At 49.5% G+C, this 15,220-nt stretch overlaps 1 protein-coding gene across 2 annotated transcripts in view; it reads right to left on the bottom strand.

Annotated features, from left to right (window-relative positions):
• CORO2A (coronin 2A) overlaps nt 1–15,220 on the bottom strand; it is a 51,455-nt gene that overhangs the window by 6,074 nt on the left and 30,161 nt on the right. For both annotated transcript variants that reach the window (XM_016146293.2, XM_016146292.2), the window contains exons 3-8: nt 5,982–6,098; nt 4,289–4,438; nt 2,809–2,988; nt 2,064–2,180; nt 1,114–1,218; nt 294–390 (exon numbers count right to left, since the gene is read on the bottom strand). In XM_016146293.2, the coding sequence (XP_016001779.2) occupies nt 294–390; nt 1,114–1,218; nt 2,064–2,180; nt 2,809–2,988; nt 4,289–4,438; nt 5,982–6,098 (766 nt within the window). The remainder of the gene's footprint in view (nt 1–293; nt 391–1,113; nt 1,219–2,063; nt 2,181–2,808; nt 2,989–4,288; nt 4,439–5,981; nt 6,099–15,220) is intronic.

The raw sequence follows: 15,220 nt of genomic DNA, 5'->3' as shown, positions 1-15,220 counted from the left end.
GAAAAAGTAGGGGTTCTCTTAGGTCAGTCTCTCCCATCTCCTTGCTACTGTTGTAACTGCTTATCCCCGGCCTAGAACACCTTTATTCTCTCCCCATGCTGTTCTCTACTTCCTCCTGTTCCTCAAATGTCACCTCCTTCAGGAATTCTCCCAGAGAACCTCCCACACACCTAACTAGAGCTCTCATAGAGTCAGTGTTGACTCGCCATCTTCCTCCCCGCCCAGGGTAGGGCTCAAATCTGCCTCATCCCTGTCTCTGAAGACCCCAAGTGGCCTTGGTGCCCCACACTCACCAATCCCCTTCTGTGGGTGATAGGAGCGGTATTCGGTCAGGTAGTTCAGGTAAGGTTTGTCAGCGCTCACCTCATAGTAGCGGATGTTCCCGTCTCCCTGAGGAGGAGGGTATGATTCAGAGCTGGTTCCCATCATCCCCCAAGCAGACGCCCCAATGCCATGTAGCAGAAACCTGGTGTCCACAGGACATACGGAGTTGGCAAAGCCACCTCACATAAGGGGACACCAGAGAACTGTTACCAAGGCAGTAGGAGGGTCTTCATTTTAACCCTCAGTCCCTCCAACCATGACCCAAAGCCCACCGGTGGCTCTAAGCTCTGGGAGCACAGGCCTGAACTCCATTCCTGTCCATGAGCTGCGCACAAAGGTCAGAGTGGCATGTCCTGAAACCAGTCAGTGGGTCTTACCTTAGGGGCATTTCTGGTTGTCACTGTCATAATGACTGGGTGGGGTAGGGGTGGGAGAATGCTGCTGTGGGGGGTGGGGTGGGTAGGGGGCAGGGCTGCCAAGCAGGCCGCCTGCTCTGCCCCAAATTCGAAGGTGTTCCCCAAGAGAAGCACCAACTAGTCCTTCTTCGTCTGGACCCAGAGTTGGGGAGGGACGAGCTTGGGGTGTCTCGCTAAAGCCCTGGCTCCGCATGCTCTTAGGGAACCAGGGAGGTGGGAGAGGGGTGCTGGGCTCACTACAGGGGGAGAGTACCCAGCTCTTGCCTGCCCCTGCCCCTGCCTTGTACCCCAAGGGTCCCAGGCTACTGTCTGGCCACCAGTGGGGCTAGGCTTGGGGTTCCATGCGGCCACCTCCCTCCCGTGCCAGGCTGACCTTCCCCACCACGTAGAGCATGTTGGTGTCTGCGTCATAGAAGGGAAACAGTACGCCTGAGGAGCCGTCCAGGTCCTCCTCTGTGAGAGGCACCGAGAGGTCGTCCTGCAAGGGAAGGGAGACCAGGAAGGCCTGTGGGTCACTCATGGCAGTCCTCAGTGGTGCTCTCTGAGCTAAGAATTCCTGCCCTGGGGCTCTGGATGTGTGTATGTGTGTGCACATGCACGTGCATGTGTGAGAACATGAAAGACTGTGTGTGTGTGTGTGTGTGTGTGTGTGTGTGTGTGTGTGTGAGAGAGAGAGAGAGAGAGAGAGAGAGAGAGAGAGAGAGAGAGAGAGAGAGAGAGAGCGCGCGCGAGCACCTTTTATTTGCTAGCATTTGCCTTTAATGAATCGCTTCTCACACACCTCATCTCACTCCGGCCCTCTACCGCCTGTTTTGTTATTTACTGTAATAGGTGAAGAAGATCCAGGAAGCCATCTGTCCAGTCTTTGAAACTCCGGCCAAAGTGCTCCTTCAAATCAATACTGCTTGGCTTTGCCCTTATCCCCATACCCGCCCTCAGCTGCCTTGAACATGTAACTCCTCCTGCCCACATGCCTCAGTATTTCATTCCGAGCCCTTGCTCTAGCTGTTTCTTCTGCCCAGAAGGCCCTCTCCTTCCTCCCCACAAGTCCTGGTCCCTGATGCGGCCATGTTCTCCCTGCTATACGGCAACCTCTCCTCCATCCTGATCCCTCTCCCTCCTTGAATGACAAGATGCGCAAGGTTTGCACTCATGCCATCAGGCTGCTAGCATCTCCCTGTTATTCATCAATTAATCCAATCAATGAGTGAGTGAGTGAGTGAGTGAGTGAGTAAGTGAATGAATGAATGAATGAGTGAAGCCAGCACTCAGCTAAGGAATGATGGCGAGGAGCCTTGGGGGGGGCGTTCGTGGGAGACTCACCTGGTCCCACAGGGCCATCTGCCGGTTGTTCCATCGGGATGTGCCCGTGGACAGCAGCTTCTTCAGGTTCCCCAGAAACAGCACTTTGCTGGCCCGGTGCCCCTTGTAGCTGGCTTCCTGGAGGAACATGTGCAGTTAGGGACTCCCCTGCCTTTGCTTATGCTGGTGCTCCACCTAGAGTGCCTTCCTGGTTCACCCCAGCTCTTCCTGGAAAATCCTTCCAGAGTTATTTTTCAGAGCTATGAAAAGAGGCAAACTTCTGCCCAGCTCCATGCTCTTGTTGAAGGATTATTGAGCACCCACTATATGCAAGGCATGGGGCCTGAGTAGGATAACTTTCACCTGGGTTATCTCATTTAACCTTCCGAGAGGAAAGACTAACTGTTGCCCATTGTTGCAGATGAGAAAACACAGGCTTGGACACCTAAAAGTGCTTGATTAAGGTCACACACCATGGATCAATAGCATCCTGAGGTCTCCAACCCCATGTCTTGCCTCCTGACAGAGCTGAGGCCAAGTTCAAATCCCAGCTTTCTGTGTGGGCAAGTTGCTTACCCTCTTTCAGCCTCAGTTTTCTCATCCAAAAAATGGGAGTGACACATCCTACCTCCCAATAGACTGGATAATGTGTGAAGCCTTGGCCAGAACACTGCCAGCATCACCGCCCTGTTCTCAGAAGCCTCTGCCATCCCCATTCCACTCCTTGCTCCTCTGACCCCAAGCCAGACCCCAGCCGAGCACCGACCTGAAGGATGGACCCTGCTCGGGGGTCGAGAACCCGAATCTTGCGGTCTTTACAGGTGGTGGCCAGCAGGCTGCCATTAGTGTTGAAGGACATGGAGAGGATCACGTCTTGGTGACAGTCAATTGTCTTCACGGGGCTCTTGATTACAGACTCCTTTGTGTCTAGGTTCCAGACCATCACCTGCACGGCAGAGACCCAGCTCTGAGCACAGCGGCTACCCCCACTCCTGGCCCCCGCAGTCACACGCCGGTTATGCTATAGTGAAATATGGTATCCCCGGGAGGGAAGCCACAGATGGCACTCTGGCCAGGAGGCCTCAGGTGGGAGGATGGATCTGCTAGCTGAAGCTGCCATGTGTCAGGAGGGGGATGCCGGGAGTCAGGCTGTCTGGCAGTGAAAGGAAAACACCATCTGCTTTGGAGCAACAAAACATCCATACTGTGAGGACCCCAGGGAACCAGCTAGTCCAAGGGGTTTTGGACAGTTATTAGCAGCAGCTTCTACCTCATACAGATCGACCGGGCCGCCACGTGTAGTTGCACAGGCTGTGCACTGCACAGTTCCTGGGCAATCTATTCCCATAATCCATGGTATGAATGGTGCCCCCTGGAGTTGTGTACAGAATAACCTGCACAGCCCCATGCAGTAGCCCTGCAGACACATCCACACAGACAGATAAAAGAGCACTTATGATCAGAAGGGGGAAAAGGCCCTCCCAGTCACTCCCATCTGTCCACCACAGAGGCCCCTGAGGTGCCTCAGTAAAGCCCTATAGAATTGTGAAAGGAAGAGTTTAAAAGCCACAGCTATAGTCACACCAACCCCGTATGTGTACAGATTGAGAATCTGAGGCCCAGAGAAGACATGAGATGTTCCTGGGTCACACTGCGCATCAGAGATGGGTTGGAGTAGAATCTAGGTCTCCTATACTGTAGATTTCCCCAATCCACACGGCCCACAGCCTACTAGCTTAGCAGTCACCTGAGCAGGCGGAAGCTTCTCAGTGCAAGGCCCAGCCCATATCCTCCAGGAGGACTAACGGGTTGACTAGTGTCCCCCCTCCCCACCCCCCGGAACTCACATCCACCTGAAACCTCAGAATGTGACCTTATATGCACAGAGTCTTTGCTGATGCAATTAGTTACAATGAGGTGATATTGGATTTGGGTGGGCCCTCAATCTAATGACTGGTGTCCTTATAAGAAGAGGAGAGGACATATGGACACTCAGAGAAGTCCATGTGATGATGAAGGCAGATTAGAGTGATGCGGCCACAAGTCAAGGAATGCCTGGAGCCACTAGAAGCTAGAAGAGTTACAGAAGGATTCTTCCCTAGAGCCTTTGGAGGAAGTATGGCCCTACTAACACCTCGATTTGGGGTTTCTGGTCTCCAGAACTGTGAGAATAAATTTCTGTTGCCTTAAGCCACTAGTTTGGTCATTTATCAGGGCAACCCCAGGAAGCTAATACACAGACCTACCTTGTAGTCGTAGCCAGCGCTGAAGAGGATGTTGGCGGCTGTGGGGTGCCACTCCACCAGGCCCACTCTGCGGGAGTGGCCCACCAACTCCTTCCTGCAGGCTGTGAGGTTCTTTGACAGCAGCTGCCTGGGGATGTCCCAGATCTTAATCTGTCAGGGATACACAGCCGGGGGTGGTGTTCGCCAGGGGCACCTTGGCATTCCTCAGCAGAAGGGCTGGGAGTTCTCTCTGTATCCAACTCTCATTCGGTGGAGGGGAAGCTGGGGCCCCACGGGGAGACTGGACTTTTCCAAGGTCCTCCAGCCCAAGGAGGGGCCAGCACTGACCTGGGATGAGCCCAGTCCTCCCCATTTGCCCCCTGGTAATCTCTGCCATCCTAATGACCCGAGACGGTGAGCGGGCGGGTGGGCCACAGGCCTGACTCCCAGGCTGGACATCAAAGCAAATCTGCCTCCCACCATAGAATATCCCCAAAGTACAGTGCTCTACCTCCCCCCCCACCTTGTCTCAAAGACCCAGGGTAGAGCCTCAAATGCTGTGAGGAAGGGTTTGTGCTGCATCCTTAGGGAACCAGGGAGCTAGCACAGTCTCTGGAGCAGGACAGGGCAGGGATAAGCACTTTCTTTTGGAGGGGACGTCTTTATGTTCCTCAGTATCTCCTCTATAGAAAATGACACGAAGACTCTTAGAATTTTCTACCTGCTTCTCCTGATGAACTAGCCTTTGATCAGAAGTGAGGATTCTGCAATACATTCTATTTCCCTTTTCACCTTGGCTGCCAGGCAACTCTGAGCTAAACCTGGAACTCAGAAGCTGTAACCTTCCATTGCCAATGCTTCTAGTAGTATTTCCTCATTTCCTCCATCTGTGGCTGCTGCACTTTAGGTAACGGGCATAGCTCAGGGGAGAGAGACTGGGCTCCAAAATAAGGCATCGGTTTGAAACCTGGCTCTGCCTCCACAAACTCTGTGACCTTGGGCGGATAGCTTCACCTCTCAGATCCTCGGCTTCTACCTCAGAAATATACTGTACCTTATGAGGTTTCTGGGAAGGAAGACTGAGTGAAATGATACGTGTAGAGTAAGGAACACAGTGAGCTCATAACAAATGGTAACTATGACTTCTATCCTTATTTGAATCATGTGATCTTATCTGTGTCTGTTTGAAGCCATATCCACCATGTTCTAGAATAAATCATAAAAGAATAACACTCGACATTGGGGGAGCAGGGACTGGTACAGAACAGGAGCTCAAAAAAGTTGGCGAGGCCGAAGCTTTTATGATGGTTTTGGTGTCCCATTCCTCTCCTTTTAAAATGTGCTTCCCTATTGTCTGTGAGATTAAGTGGCATGATATTTTCTGGCCACAATAGAAATGCACCTCATAGCATTTTATAGTTCCCCCAAAAGAGTGCCTTTCCCGCTGGAATATGAATGCATTTGATCTTCACTAGACAGTTGAGAGCTATTACGTGCATTTTATAGACGGGGGAACTGAAGCCCACAGAAAGGAGGGGTGGTGCCCTAAGTCCCATAGAGCCCAGAACTTCTCGATCTAACTTACTTCTTTCTCACTGAGTAACCTCACCTCAAAAGTTGGAAGCATCAGAGCCGAGTCCAGACCATTCCATCTCCCTCTGCCCTAATCCCTCTCCTCTTGGTCAAGGGAGTGACCTCAGGCACTGACACTCACCATGGTATCTTCAGAACAGGAGGCAATCTCAAAATCGTCAAAAGGGTTCCATTTGATGTCTAAGACGTTCCCTCTGTGCCCGCAGACCTTCGGATAGTGGGGGTCCAACTTTCCCGTCTGCAAAACAGTATCCAGGAGGGTTGGAGAGGGGAGAGGACTAATTCCACTTACCATCTGAATGGTCACTCAGTCAGTCAGCAATCACCACATAGACAGGAAAATGTAAGGGTGTGAATCTAGGGCTTACCACTGTTCCCTGTGGTAAGTGATGTGATGTGATCTAGGGGAGTCACATCACTTCTCTGAGCCTCAGTGTTTTGCTCAATAAATTGGAGACCATGATAGGTATTTCACAGGTTTGGTGCGAACCTCATAGGAGATGAGGTGTGGCAAGGGTCTAGCATGGTGTCTGGCACATAGTAGGTATTCAATAAAAGGACACTTCCCTTCATATACTGCTGGTGGGAATGCAAAAATAGTGTAGCTACTTTGGAAAACGGTGAGCTAGATCCTTAAAAGGTTAGAGTTACCAAATGACCTAGAAATTCCACTTTCAGGTATAAATCCCCAAGAGAAATGAAAACATAGGCCTACAAAAACTTGTACATCAGTGTTCATAGCTGAATTATTCATAGTTGCCAAAAGGTGGAAACAATCCAGATGTCCATCGGCAGATGAACAGATATAAAAAATGTAGTATATTCATACAATGGAATATTATTCAGCCAAAAACATAATGAAGTACCGATGTATGCTCCAAAACAGATGAACCTTGAAAACATTATGCTAATTAGTCAGATATGAAAAGTAAAATTAGTCAGATGTAAAAAGTCACAAAATGTTGCATGGTTCTGCTTAGATGATGTACCAGATGTGGTTTCATTGCTTGAGCAAAGTAATACATCCCTTGGTTCCTGGTATGCAAAACCCTGACTAATACATATGAAAAATTCAGAATAGGTAAAGCCATAGAGACTAAAAGCAGATTAGTGGCTGGTGAAGGGGTAAGGGGAGTGACTGCTTCATGGGTATGGAGTTTCTTTATGGGGCGACGAAATTATTTTAAAATGAGATAGTGGTGATGGTTGCACATCCATGGAATATGCTAAAACCCACTAAACTGTACACTTTAAAATGGTGAATTTTATGGTATATGACTTATATTTCAATTAAAAAGAAAGGGCGTTTACTTCCCTTCCCCTCTCTCCTGCTGAGAATTCCTGTATAGGCGCTGAGAGGAAACACAGGTCCCACAGCCCATTACTCGCAGCTCCGAAGCTGAGATTTCTAACTGCACTGACAGACCTGCATTTCCTGGATCATGGGGCAGCCACACCACACCGGTTCAGTCATAGAAACTTGGAGCTGGCAGGGAGGGACCAACACACTCATTTTGTACATCACCCTTGCATGGTCCAGGCAGAAGAGGAAGCAGGACCCAGGCCCTCTGCCCGCCTATGCAGGCATGGCTTACATCCACCATTTTGCCTCAGGTTCTGGAGCCCACCCACCAGAATGCTTCCCTCACTACTTTTACATCTAAATGAGAGAGACAGCTGAGAAGAAAACTGGCCAATATCCCTTCATTCAGAAAATCTTCATGAGGAACCTAGGGAACAGGCATCAATAAAGATACGAGGTGGGCACAAGATGCAGTACTTGACCTTGAAGAATCAACATCTCAGGATTTTTAAAAAGGAACTTTCAAGATGAACTCAGGGAACACCCACTGCCTCCTTCCCTCACCTCCTCAACCCTGCAGAGACCACTGTACTTTTACTGGACGACTCAAGACTGAGCAAAGATGTAGGGTGATCTCTGACCTTGTTTAATAAGGCTGTAAAGCAGGCAGCTGCTACGAGAATACACTCATGGCTTCCCGTCACCTTGGGCAAACTAGGAGACAGACAACTGAGCTCCTGGTTTGTAGAGGGTTTATGTATACATTTTAGTAGCTCTGCAAAGACAGTGGCCCTGGGTTCTCCTTCAGAAATACTCAGCCCTACCCAGCTCTTGCCCCTCAAGAAGGGGTTAGACCTCACCCTGGACTGGATCCCTTAATGAGGAGGAACCCTATAAAGAACATTATTTGACAAATTAAAAAGTGAACGGTCGATTAAAGTATTGTTGCAACGTTAAACTTACTATTGATAACGTACTGTGGTTATGTAAGAGTATCATACTTTTAGGAAACACTCAAGTATTTAGGAGTAAGGAGCAAAGGTATATAAAACCTGCCTTCAAAAAGTTCAGAAAAAAATTATACCCACACACACACACACACACACACACACAGAGAGAGAGAGAGAGAGAGAGAGAGAGAGAGAGAGAGAGAGAGAGAGAGAGAGAGAATCTGGTGGCCTGGTGTCGTTCGATAGTGATGTGTGAGGAGGTGGGCAAAAGTTCCATTTCTTTCAGGTGGTTCTGCCTTCTCCATGGCTGAAAAAAGTGGGGTCCTGGACAGGAAAGAGAGGTACATGCTCTTTGCTCCCTGCAGTAGGGGCAGCACCAAGATCCAGGACTTTGGAAGGATAATACTGCGCCCACAGGCCCTGGTTCTGGTCTGCACGGGACTGCTGTCCAGCTGTGGACCCCTTGGTTAAGCCTCCAGGCCTTCTGCATGCTGCCATCAAGTAAGCTTTAAAGAACTAAAATCTGATTGTGTCTGCTTAAATTTTGCAAGCCTCTTTTTCCTCATCTATAAAATGAATAATCATCTCTTTCTTCCTTGCAGGATTGTCATGGGGGTAAAAGGAGATATTTTGCGTGAAAAGCCGAACAGTGACGTTCTATAGCAGTGCTCACATAAGAGTAGTATTATATGCGTGTGTAGGGGGGAGGGGTACATGCACACACGCATACATGTACATATCAGAACTGAGAACGACTGAAAGGAAATGCATCCAAATGTTATTCACGATGACCTCTAGATAGTGGGATAATTGGGTGGTTTTATTATCTTCTGTGTTTTTTAAAAATTTCCCGAACTTTCCATAAAAATGGTGTAAATTTTGCAATAAAAAAAGGTATTTAGGATAAAATTCCAGACTTCAGAAAAGATGGATCTTTCCAGGATTAGCCAAGAATTTGTTATAAAACTGCAGAACCTGAAAGGCTGTTCAAGAGACCAATAATGGGAAAAACACAGCAAAACTCTTATCTTACAGTGGTGGCAGGCATCACTAGTGGGTCACAGCCCTTTCTCACTGGTCCCAGGCTGGAGGAGGGACTTGCCCAGGGTCATCATGGGGAATGTGAGGGGCAGAGCTGGGCTGGAGCTCTGGCTGCCAAGTGTGAGTCCGTGGTGTCCTTATTGTGTCCTGAGGGAGAACCAGCCCTCTCTGAGTCAGCGTCCTGCTCCCCTTCCTGCAGACAGTCTTTTGCTTCTCTTGGATCATTTCCTGGGTCGAAGGGCATGAGCAGTGGTGGGTCTCTTGCTATGGCACACCCACATCGCTCTCAGGGCCTTTATCTCTACCTCTACACCCTGGCCCAGGGCCATGCCCCAATTTCTGCCCCGAGGGCTCCTCAGAAGAGCTGATTGTTAGGCTGGCCTTGGCCAACAGGAGGCAAACTGCCCAGGAGCCTCTCTCTCAGACCACACCTCCCAGGTCGGCCCAGCCATAAACTTAGGAGGTGCTTCAGGCTCAGAGGGGCAGCTCCTCACAGGTCTGAGCTTGGGCCAGCACTCCTCCCAGGCCTCTAAGAGCAGAGGCCCCAGCCCCAGACAGCTTTTCCTCCCCTCCAGAGAACAAGGGATGGCTGGTCCTCCCCCTGAGGCTGGCAGGCTGCTCTGTGCCTAAATGGGTTTCATGCTAAGGACCCACATTAACAGACATTTATCCAGTCTGATGGGCTATTGATTGAGCTGCTAAAAGCCCGGTCAAGAAAGGGACATTTATAATTAGGAGGCCACTTCCGCCCTTTTGTCCATTAGGCCAGCAATCGGCCAGGAACAGGCTTCTGATTTATGGGAGACATAAGCTCTAAATCAGCGGAGATATATCTGCTCTCCTCACAGACCACGGAGAACCTTGGCTTTGGTGCAGGAGCTGGCTACTCAGCTTAGAGAGACGCCACCTCTAAATCCCTGCCGGGCTGCCCTGGGCAGATGAGGTAGACAGGACTGTAGGACCCTGGAGGGCAGATCTAGGCGGGTTGGGGATGCTCAGGGACCATACCTTAATTGCCTGGACAGTAGAGCTGTGAGGCCATTGTCATGACCACCGGGGCTCACAGGGGCAGCCATGTTCACAAATGCCATAGTCATGGCCTCAAGTGACCCTCCCAACTGCCCAGAGCAAACATGGGTGGTGGGGCAGGCGGAGGTAGTGTGCACGGTGTGAGAAGATGTTAGGCGGGCAGGCCGACTCTGGCTGGCTGAGTTTAAATTCCTGCTATAGCACTTACCGCATGACTTTGGGCAAGTGATTTCAGTTCTCTATGCCTCAGTTTCCTCGTCTACAAAAAGGTAACAGTACTAGGACTTTACAGGGTGGGTACGAGGATTAAATGAGTCCATACTCATAAAGTGCTTCAGACTGTGCTGGGACACGGTGAGCTTGCAGTAAACTCACCAGTCTAAGTTCGTCAGAGCTAATCACAAGTATTGTTGCTCAGAATGTGTCAGGGGCCCAGGGACGTGCTCAGTGTGAAGCCAGACTGTTCGGCAGGGGGACTCCCATCACTTTCCACCCAGCTGATGGGCGGTCACTCCAGGGCTGCCCTCACTGAATAAATCGATGCTTTGATCATATTCCAGCTGATGAACTCAAGCACATTCTCACTCTACAAGGAACAGGTTTATAAATGTTAGGGACCATAACTTAATGCGTCATTTATGTGCCAGGTCCTGTGCTAGGTGCTGTGTTCACATTTGACCGATCTCTCAACCACCTCAGGAAGTAGCAAAAGAATTCCTATGTATAATGCAGAAACTGGGCATCGGTGGGGTTGACAATCAGGTGCTAAGGGCCACAGAACCAGTTCACGACTGAGCCACAAGAACCGGGAATGTTTCCTCTCACTACCTGGTTTGCCTCTTGCTATCCTCACGCCGTAGTTATCATCAGCATCACACAAGACTTTCACTAAAGACCCACTACATGCCAGGTCCCACGCTGCCTGAATGCGATGGTGGAAGATGAGTTACTTACGGGCCCTGCCCTCCAGGAGCTGCCAGTCTGTAGAGGAGGCAGGATGTAGTATACTTAGGGCTTGGAGAGAGAGGCAGAGGAAAGGCCCAGGGGATCAATTGGAGAAGGATTCCTAGAAAAGGAGACCTTCGAATCGGGCCTTAAAGAGAGGGAGACTTTGACAAGGCTAGGGAGGAGGACAGGCACTTCAAATCAGAAAGGCAGAGCCATAGGTTAAGTTTTAAGCAGGAAGGATCCTGAAACAGATGGCAGGGACGGCAGACTAAACAATGGGACAGAAGAAGCCAGACAGGAGGGTCGAGGCTGTGGGCTTGGAGACAGTCACCCCGCACAGGGCTCCTGGCTGGGCCCTATGGAGAGACGTACACGTGGACAGATGAATCATGTCCTGATTAGAAGGGTGAGACTTGGGGCCAGAGGGCTTCCCAGAGGAGCCGAGCAAAAGGAAGGATGATAGGAGTGCTCCCTAATCCCGGGAACAAGTTGCTAAAATGCAAATCACATTCCCATAAGGATTTAGGGCAGAGGGTCATTCATCAGCCCTGCCCAGACGAGTCACAGGTGAACACGAAGGTGGTTTACGGTAGAATCCTATACCCAGGGCTGGCAGCAGTGAACCGCAGGTTATCTGGTAACCCCCTTGGTCACCTCCTGAGATGGGAAGCTTACCCGTCCCCCACAGTGGTTTATTTCACTTTCAGACTGTATTTACTGAGATAAAATGCTTCTTACTTTGAGCCCAGTGTGGCCTCCCTGTGGCCCTTCCTGCTCCCCTCACTTTCTAATTCTGGACCTAGCTCTGCCCTTTGGGACCCCATAAACACCTTCCCCACCCCGAATCTCAGCCCAACTCCTGGGAAATTTGAAGGCAGAGGATGCATTCCTTGGATAAGTTCTCTTCCCAGCTGAACAGACCCCTAGAACTGAAAAAACTTAAAAACAAACAAAACCAGACTAGCCTATACCGTACATTTCTGGAAGGGGAATCTGAGTGTGGAGAGGACAGGTATGTGCTTGGAAGGCTCTGAGATTCAAAATGTCAGCAGGGACAGGTGACGAAAGGCTTTGAGGAGGAAGGCAAGACTTCGTCTGCAGGCAATGGGGAGTCCTGGGAAGCATTTGAGCAGGGGAGTGACATGGTCGGACACAGGCCTGAGCAGGGTCCATCTGGCCTCTAGGAGCACAGCAGCAAAGTGTCCCCCTTCCCCTCCTTCCAGACACCTGAAGGTCACGGTGGTCCATCAGCCCCCTCAGACCCCTGGTCCCCTCTGGCCTGGCCCACTCCCAGCAATGTTACAGGGCCCGGCACCGGGCTCCGCCTACTCTTGCCTTCATTCCTCCCCGCCCTCCACACCTCATAGCAAAGTTCTCCCTTCAACTTTTCAAGAGGCAGGTCTGCTGCAGGCCAGGCCCCAGGGTCAGGCTCTGACCCTGGCATGTCCCCAGGCTCAGGGCAGGCCTGTCCCCAGACCATCCCGTTGTGCCTTATTCTCTGAGCACTGCCCTCTGTTGTCAAGGCTGCAGGCACCTCCCTCCAACAGACTCACCTGGTCACAGCGGCTAAGGGAAGAGCCCTCCCTGACTGCTCGCCACTCCCTTCAGGATACCTGACACCACCTGGGGCATTGTGGTGAGGGAGGCACCTTCCAACCCAACAGTCCTGTACACACTTCCATTAAATAATTAGCTAGCTTGTCCCTTCCTTTCCTTCGCACAGCCCTCTTTACTGACACCTCTCTGTGCCTGGATGGGACATAATCCCTGGTAACTGACAAGAAACCAATGTATACTAGAGCCAGGAGCTGCAGTCTGGTTAAATGAAAGCAAGGCCCCAAGGTCACACCCTGGACCGGGCCATATTCAGGTCCTTACTCTTACTGCTCAGGGTCCTTCCAGAAGTCATTTCCCTGAGCATCAACATCCTTTTCTGCACATTGAGGCAATACTCCTTCCAAATGGGCTAATGAAGTCATCAGCATAAGCACTGTGCCTGGTAATACACCAAAGGGCCCCACAGGCCTGTCTGCCCAGGGTTAAGGGCTACGCGATGGGACCAGCACGTGTGTCCTTTCTCTCAGCCTCTTGCTCCTGCTTCGTCCCACTAGATGTAGTTACTTAAGAATATGTCGACCAAATGCAATGCGTGGGCCTGTCTGGATTCAAATGAACCAAACACAACGGGGCATTTATGAGGCAAGGAGGGATGTTTTCACTCGAAGTGGGAATCAGACGGCACAGGGGTTATTATCGATGCTGTGAAAATGTTACTCTTTTTTAGGATTGTATATTTAGAATGAAGTTTGTGTGGCAAAATGACCAAATGTCCATGATGTGCTTTAAAATAGTTCAGGGGGCAAAAAGGGATGGATGAAAACAAGAGTGGCAAAGTCTTGAAAATTCTAGAATCTGGGTATGGAAGGGCTCATTATATTGTTTTTAATCTACATAAAAAAGAACTAGATGAGAGTCTGGTTACTGAAATGTAGTTTGCAAGCCAGCAGATCAGCAGCACCAGAGTAGGGATGCCAGGACCCGCAAATAAAGACACAGGATGCCCAGTGATATTTGAAGCTCCGATAAACAACAAATATTATTTTTAGTGTAAGTATGTCTCATGCAACATTTTACTTATACTAAGAAATTCTTTGTGAAAACATGTTGGCAGTTTCTTATAAAACCAAACATCTTTTACAACCCAGTGATTGCACGCCTGGGCATTTATCCCACAGAAATGGAGACTTACTTATCTTCACACAGAAACCCATATCCAAATGTTTACAGCAGCTTTATTCCTAACAGTCCCAAACTGGAAACGATCCAGACGGCCTTCAACGGGCGAATGGTTAAACAAATGGTGGTGCATTCAAACCAGGGACTACGACGACTCAGCAATAAAAAAGAACGAGCTACTGATACCTGCAGCGACTTGGATGGCTCTTTCATGCTAAGTGAAAAAAGTCAAGCCCAAAAGGTAAAATACATACTTTATGTTTCCATTCATATGACATTCTTAAAATGACAAAAGTACAGAAATGGAGGACAGATTAGCGGTTGTCAAAGGTTAAGATGACAATGGGAGTAAGGGAAGTGGCCGTGGCCATAAAAGGAGCCATGCGGGACGTTTGTGACGCTGGCAATGTTCTGTGTCTTGATGGTACCAATGTCAATATCCCGGATTTGATATTTTACTCTGGTTTCACAAGATGTTATTATTGGGGGCAACTGGGTGAAGGGTACACAAGATTTCTCTGTATTATTTCTTACAATTGCATGTGAATCCATAATGATGTCAAAACAAACAAACAAAAAGTTTAATTAAAAAATAAGCAAAAAATATTATTTGGTGTTCATCTGAGATTCACATTTCACTGGGCATCCTGTATTTTATCTGCCAACTCTGGAGCTTGTTGGAATGCAGGTTCTCCGGCTTCACTTCAGACCTACCGAATCAGAATCTGTGTCGTGACCCACAGGTATGAGCTCTGACTAGTGGCTTCCAGCTCCTGGGAGTCTGTGACCATAGCAATCAACATGTGTCCTCAAGCTACTTATGATGCTATTTCAAAAAAGCTCAAAGGGAATTGCACATTTTACTGAAGGTTAGGTTGCACGGAACAACTGAGTTTCAACCCTCCAGCGGCTTTCCTACTGGACTCAGAATAGAACCAGATTCCTGACCAGGCCTAAGGGCCTTCACAGTCCTCACCCTGCTCTTCTCCCTGACCACCTCCCACTACCCTTGCCCGTGTGACAAGGGAAGCAGTTTCTCAAGCACACCAATCCCCTTCCCCCTTCTGGATCTTTGTACTTGCTGTTCATTCTGCCTGACTGCTCTGCCTCTAGAGCTTCAGGTGGCTCTCGACTCAAATGTCACCTCCCCGGAAAAGCCTTCTCTGACCCTCCTATCTAAGCGAGGCCCCCTCTCCCCACCCAGGTCACACTCCCTTCACATTGAACATATTTATTCTCTTTATATCAGTTGTTAGTACCTACGTATACTAAGTATTTATTTCATACTTTGAAACCGTGACAGTTCTGAAAAAGTCCGATTAACAAAAATCAGGAAATCACATTAACTATATA

Source organism: Rousettus aegyptiacus, unplaced genomic scaffold (genome assembly GCF_014176215.1).
Source record: "Rousettus aegyptiacus isolate mRouAeg1 unplaced genomic scaffold, mRouAeg1.p scaffold_m13_p_3, whole genome shotgun sequence".
In the NCBI taxonomy this organism is placed as follows: Eukaryota; Metazoa; Chordata; class Mammalia; order Chiroptera; family Pteropodidae; genus Rousettus; species Rousettus aegyptiacus.
Note: the sequence above shows the minus strand (reverse complement) of the source record. Positions and strands in the feature narration are given on the sequence as shown.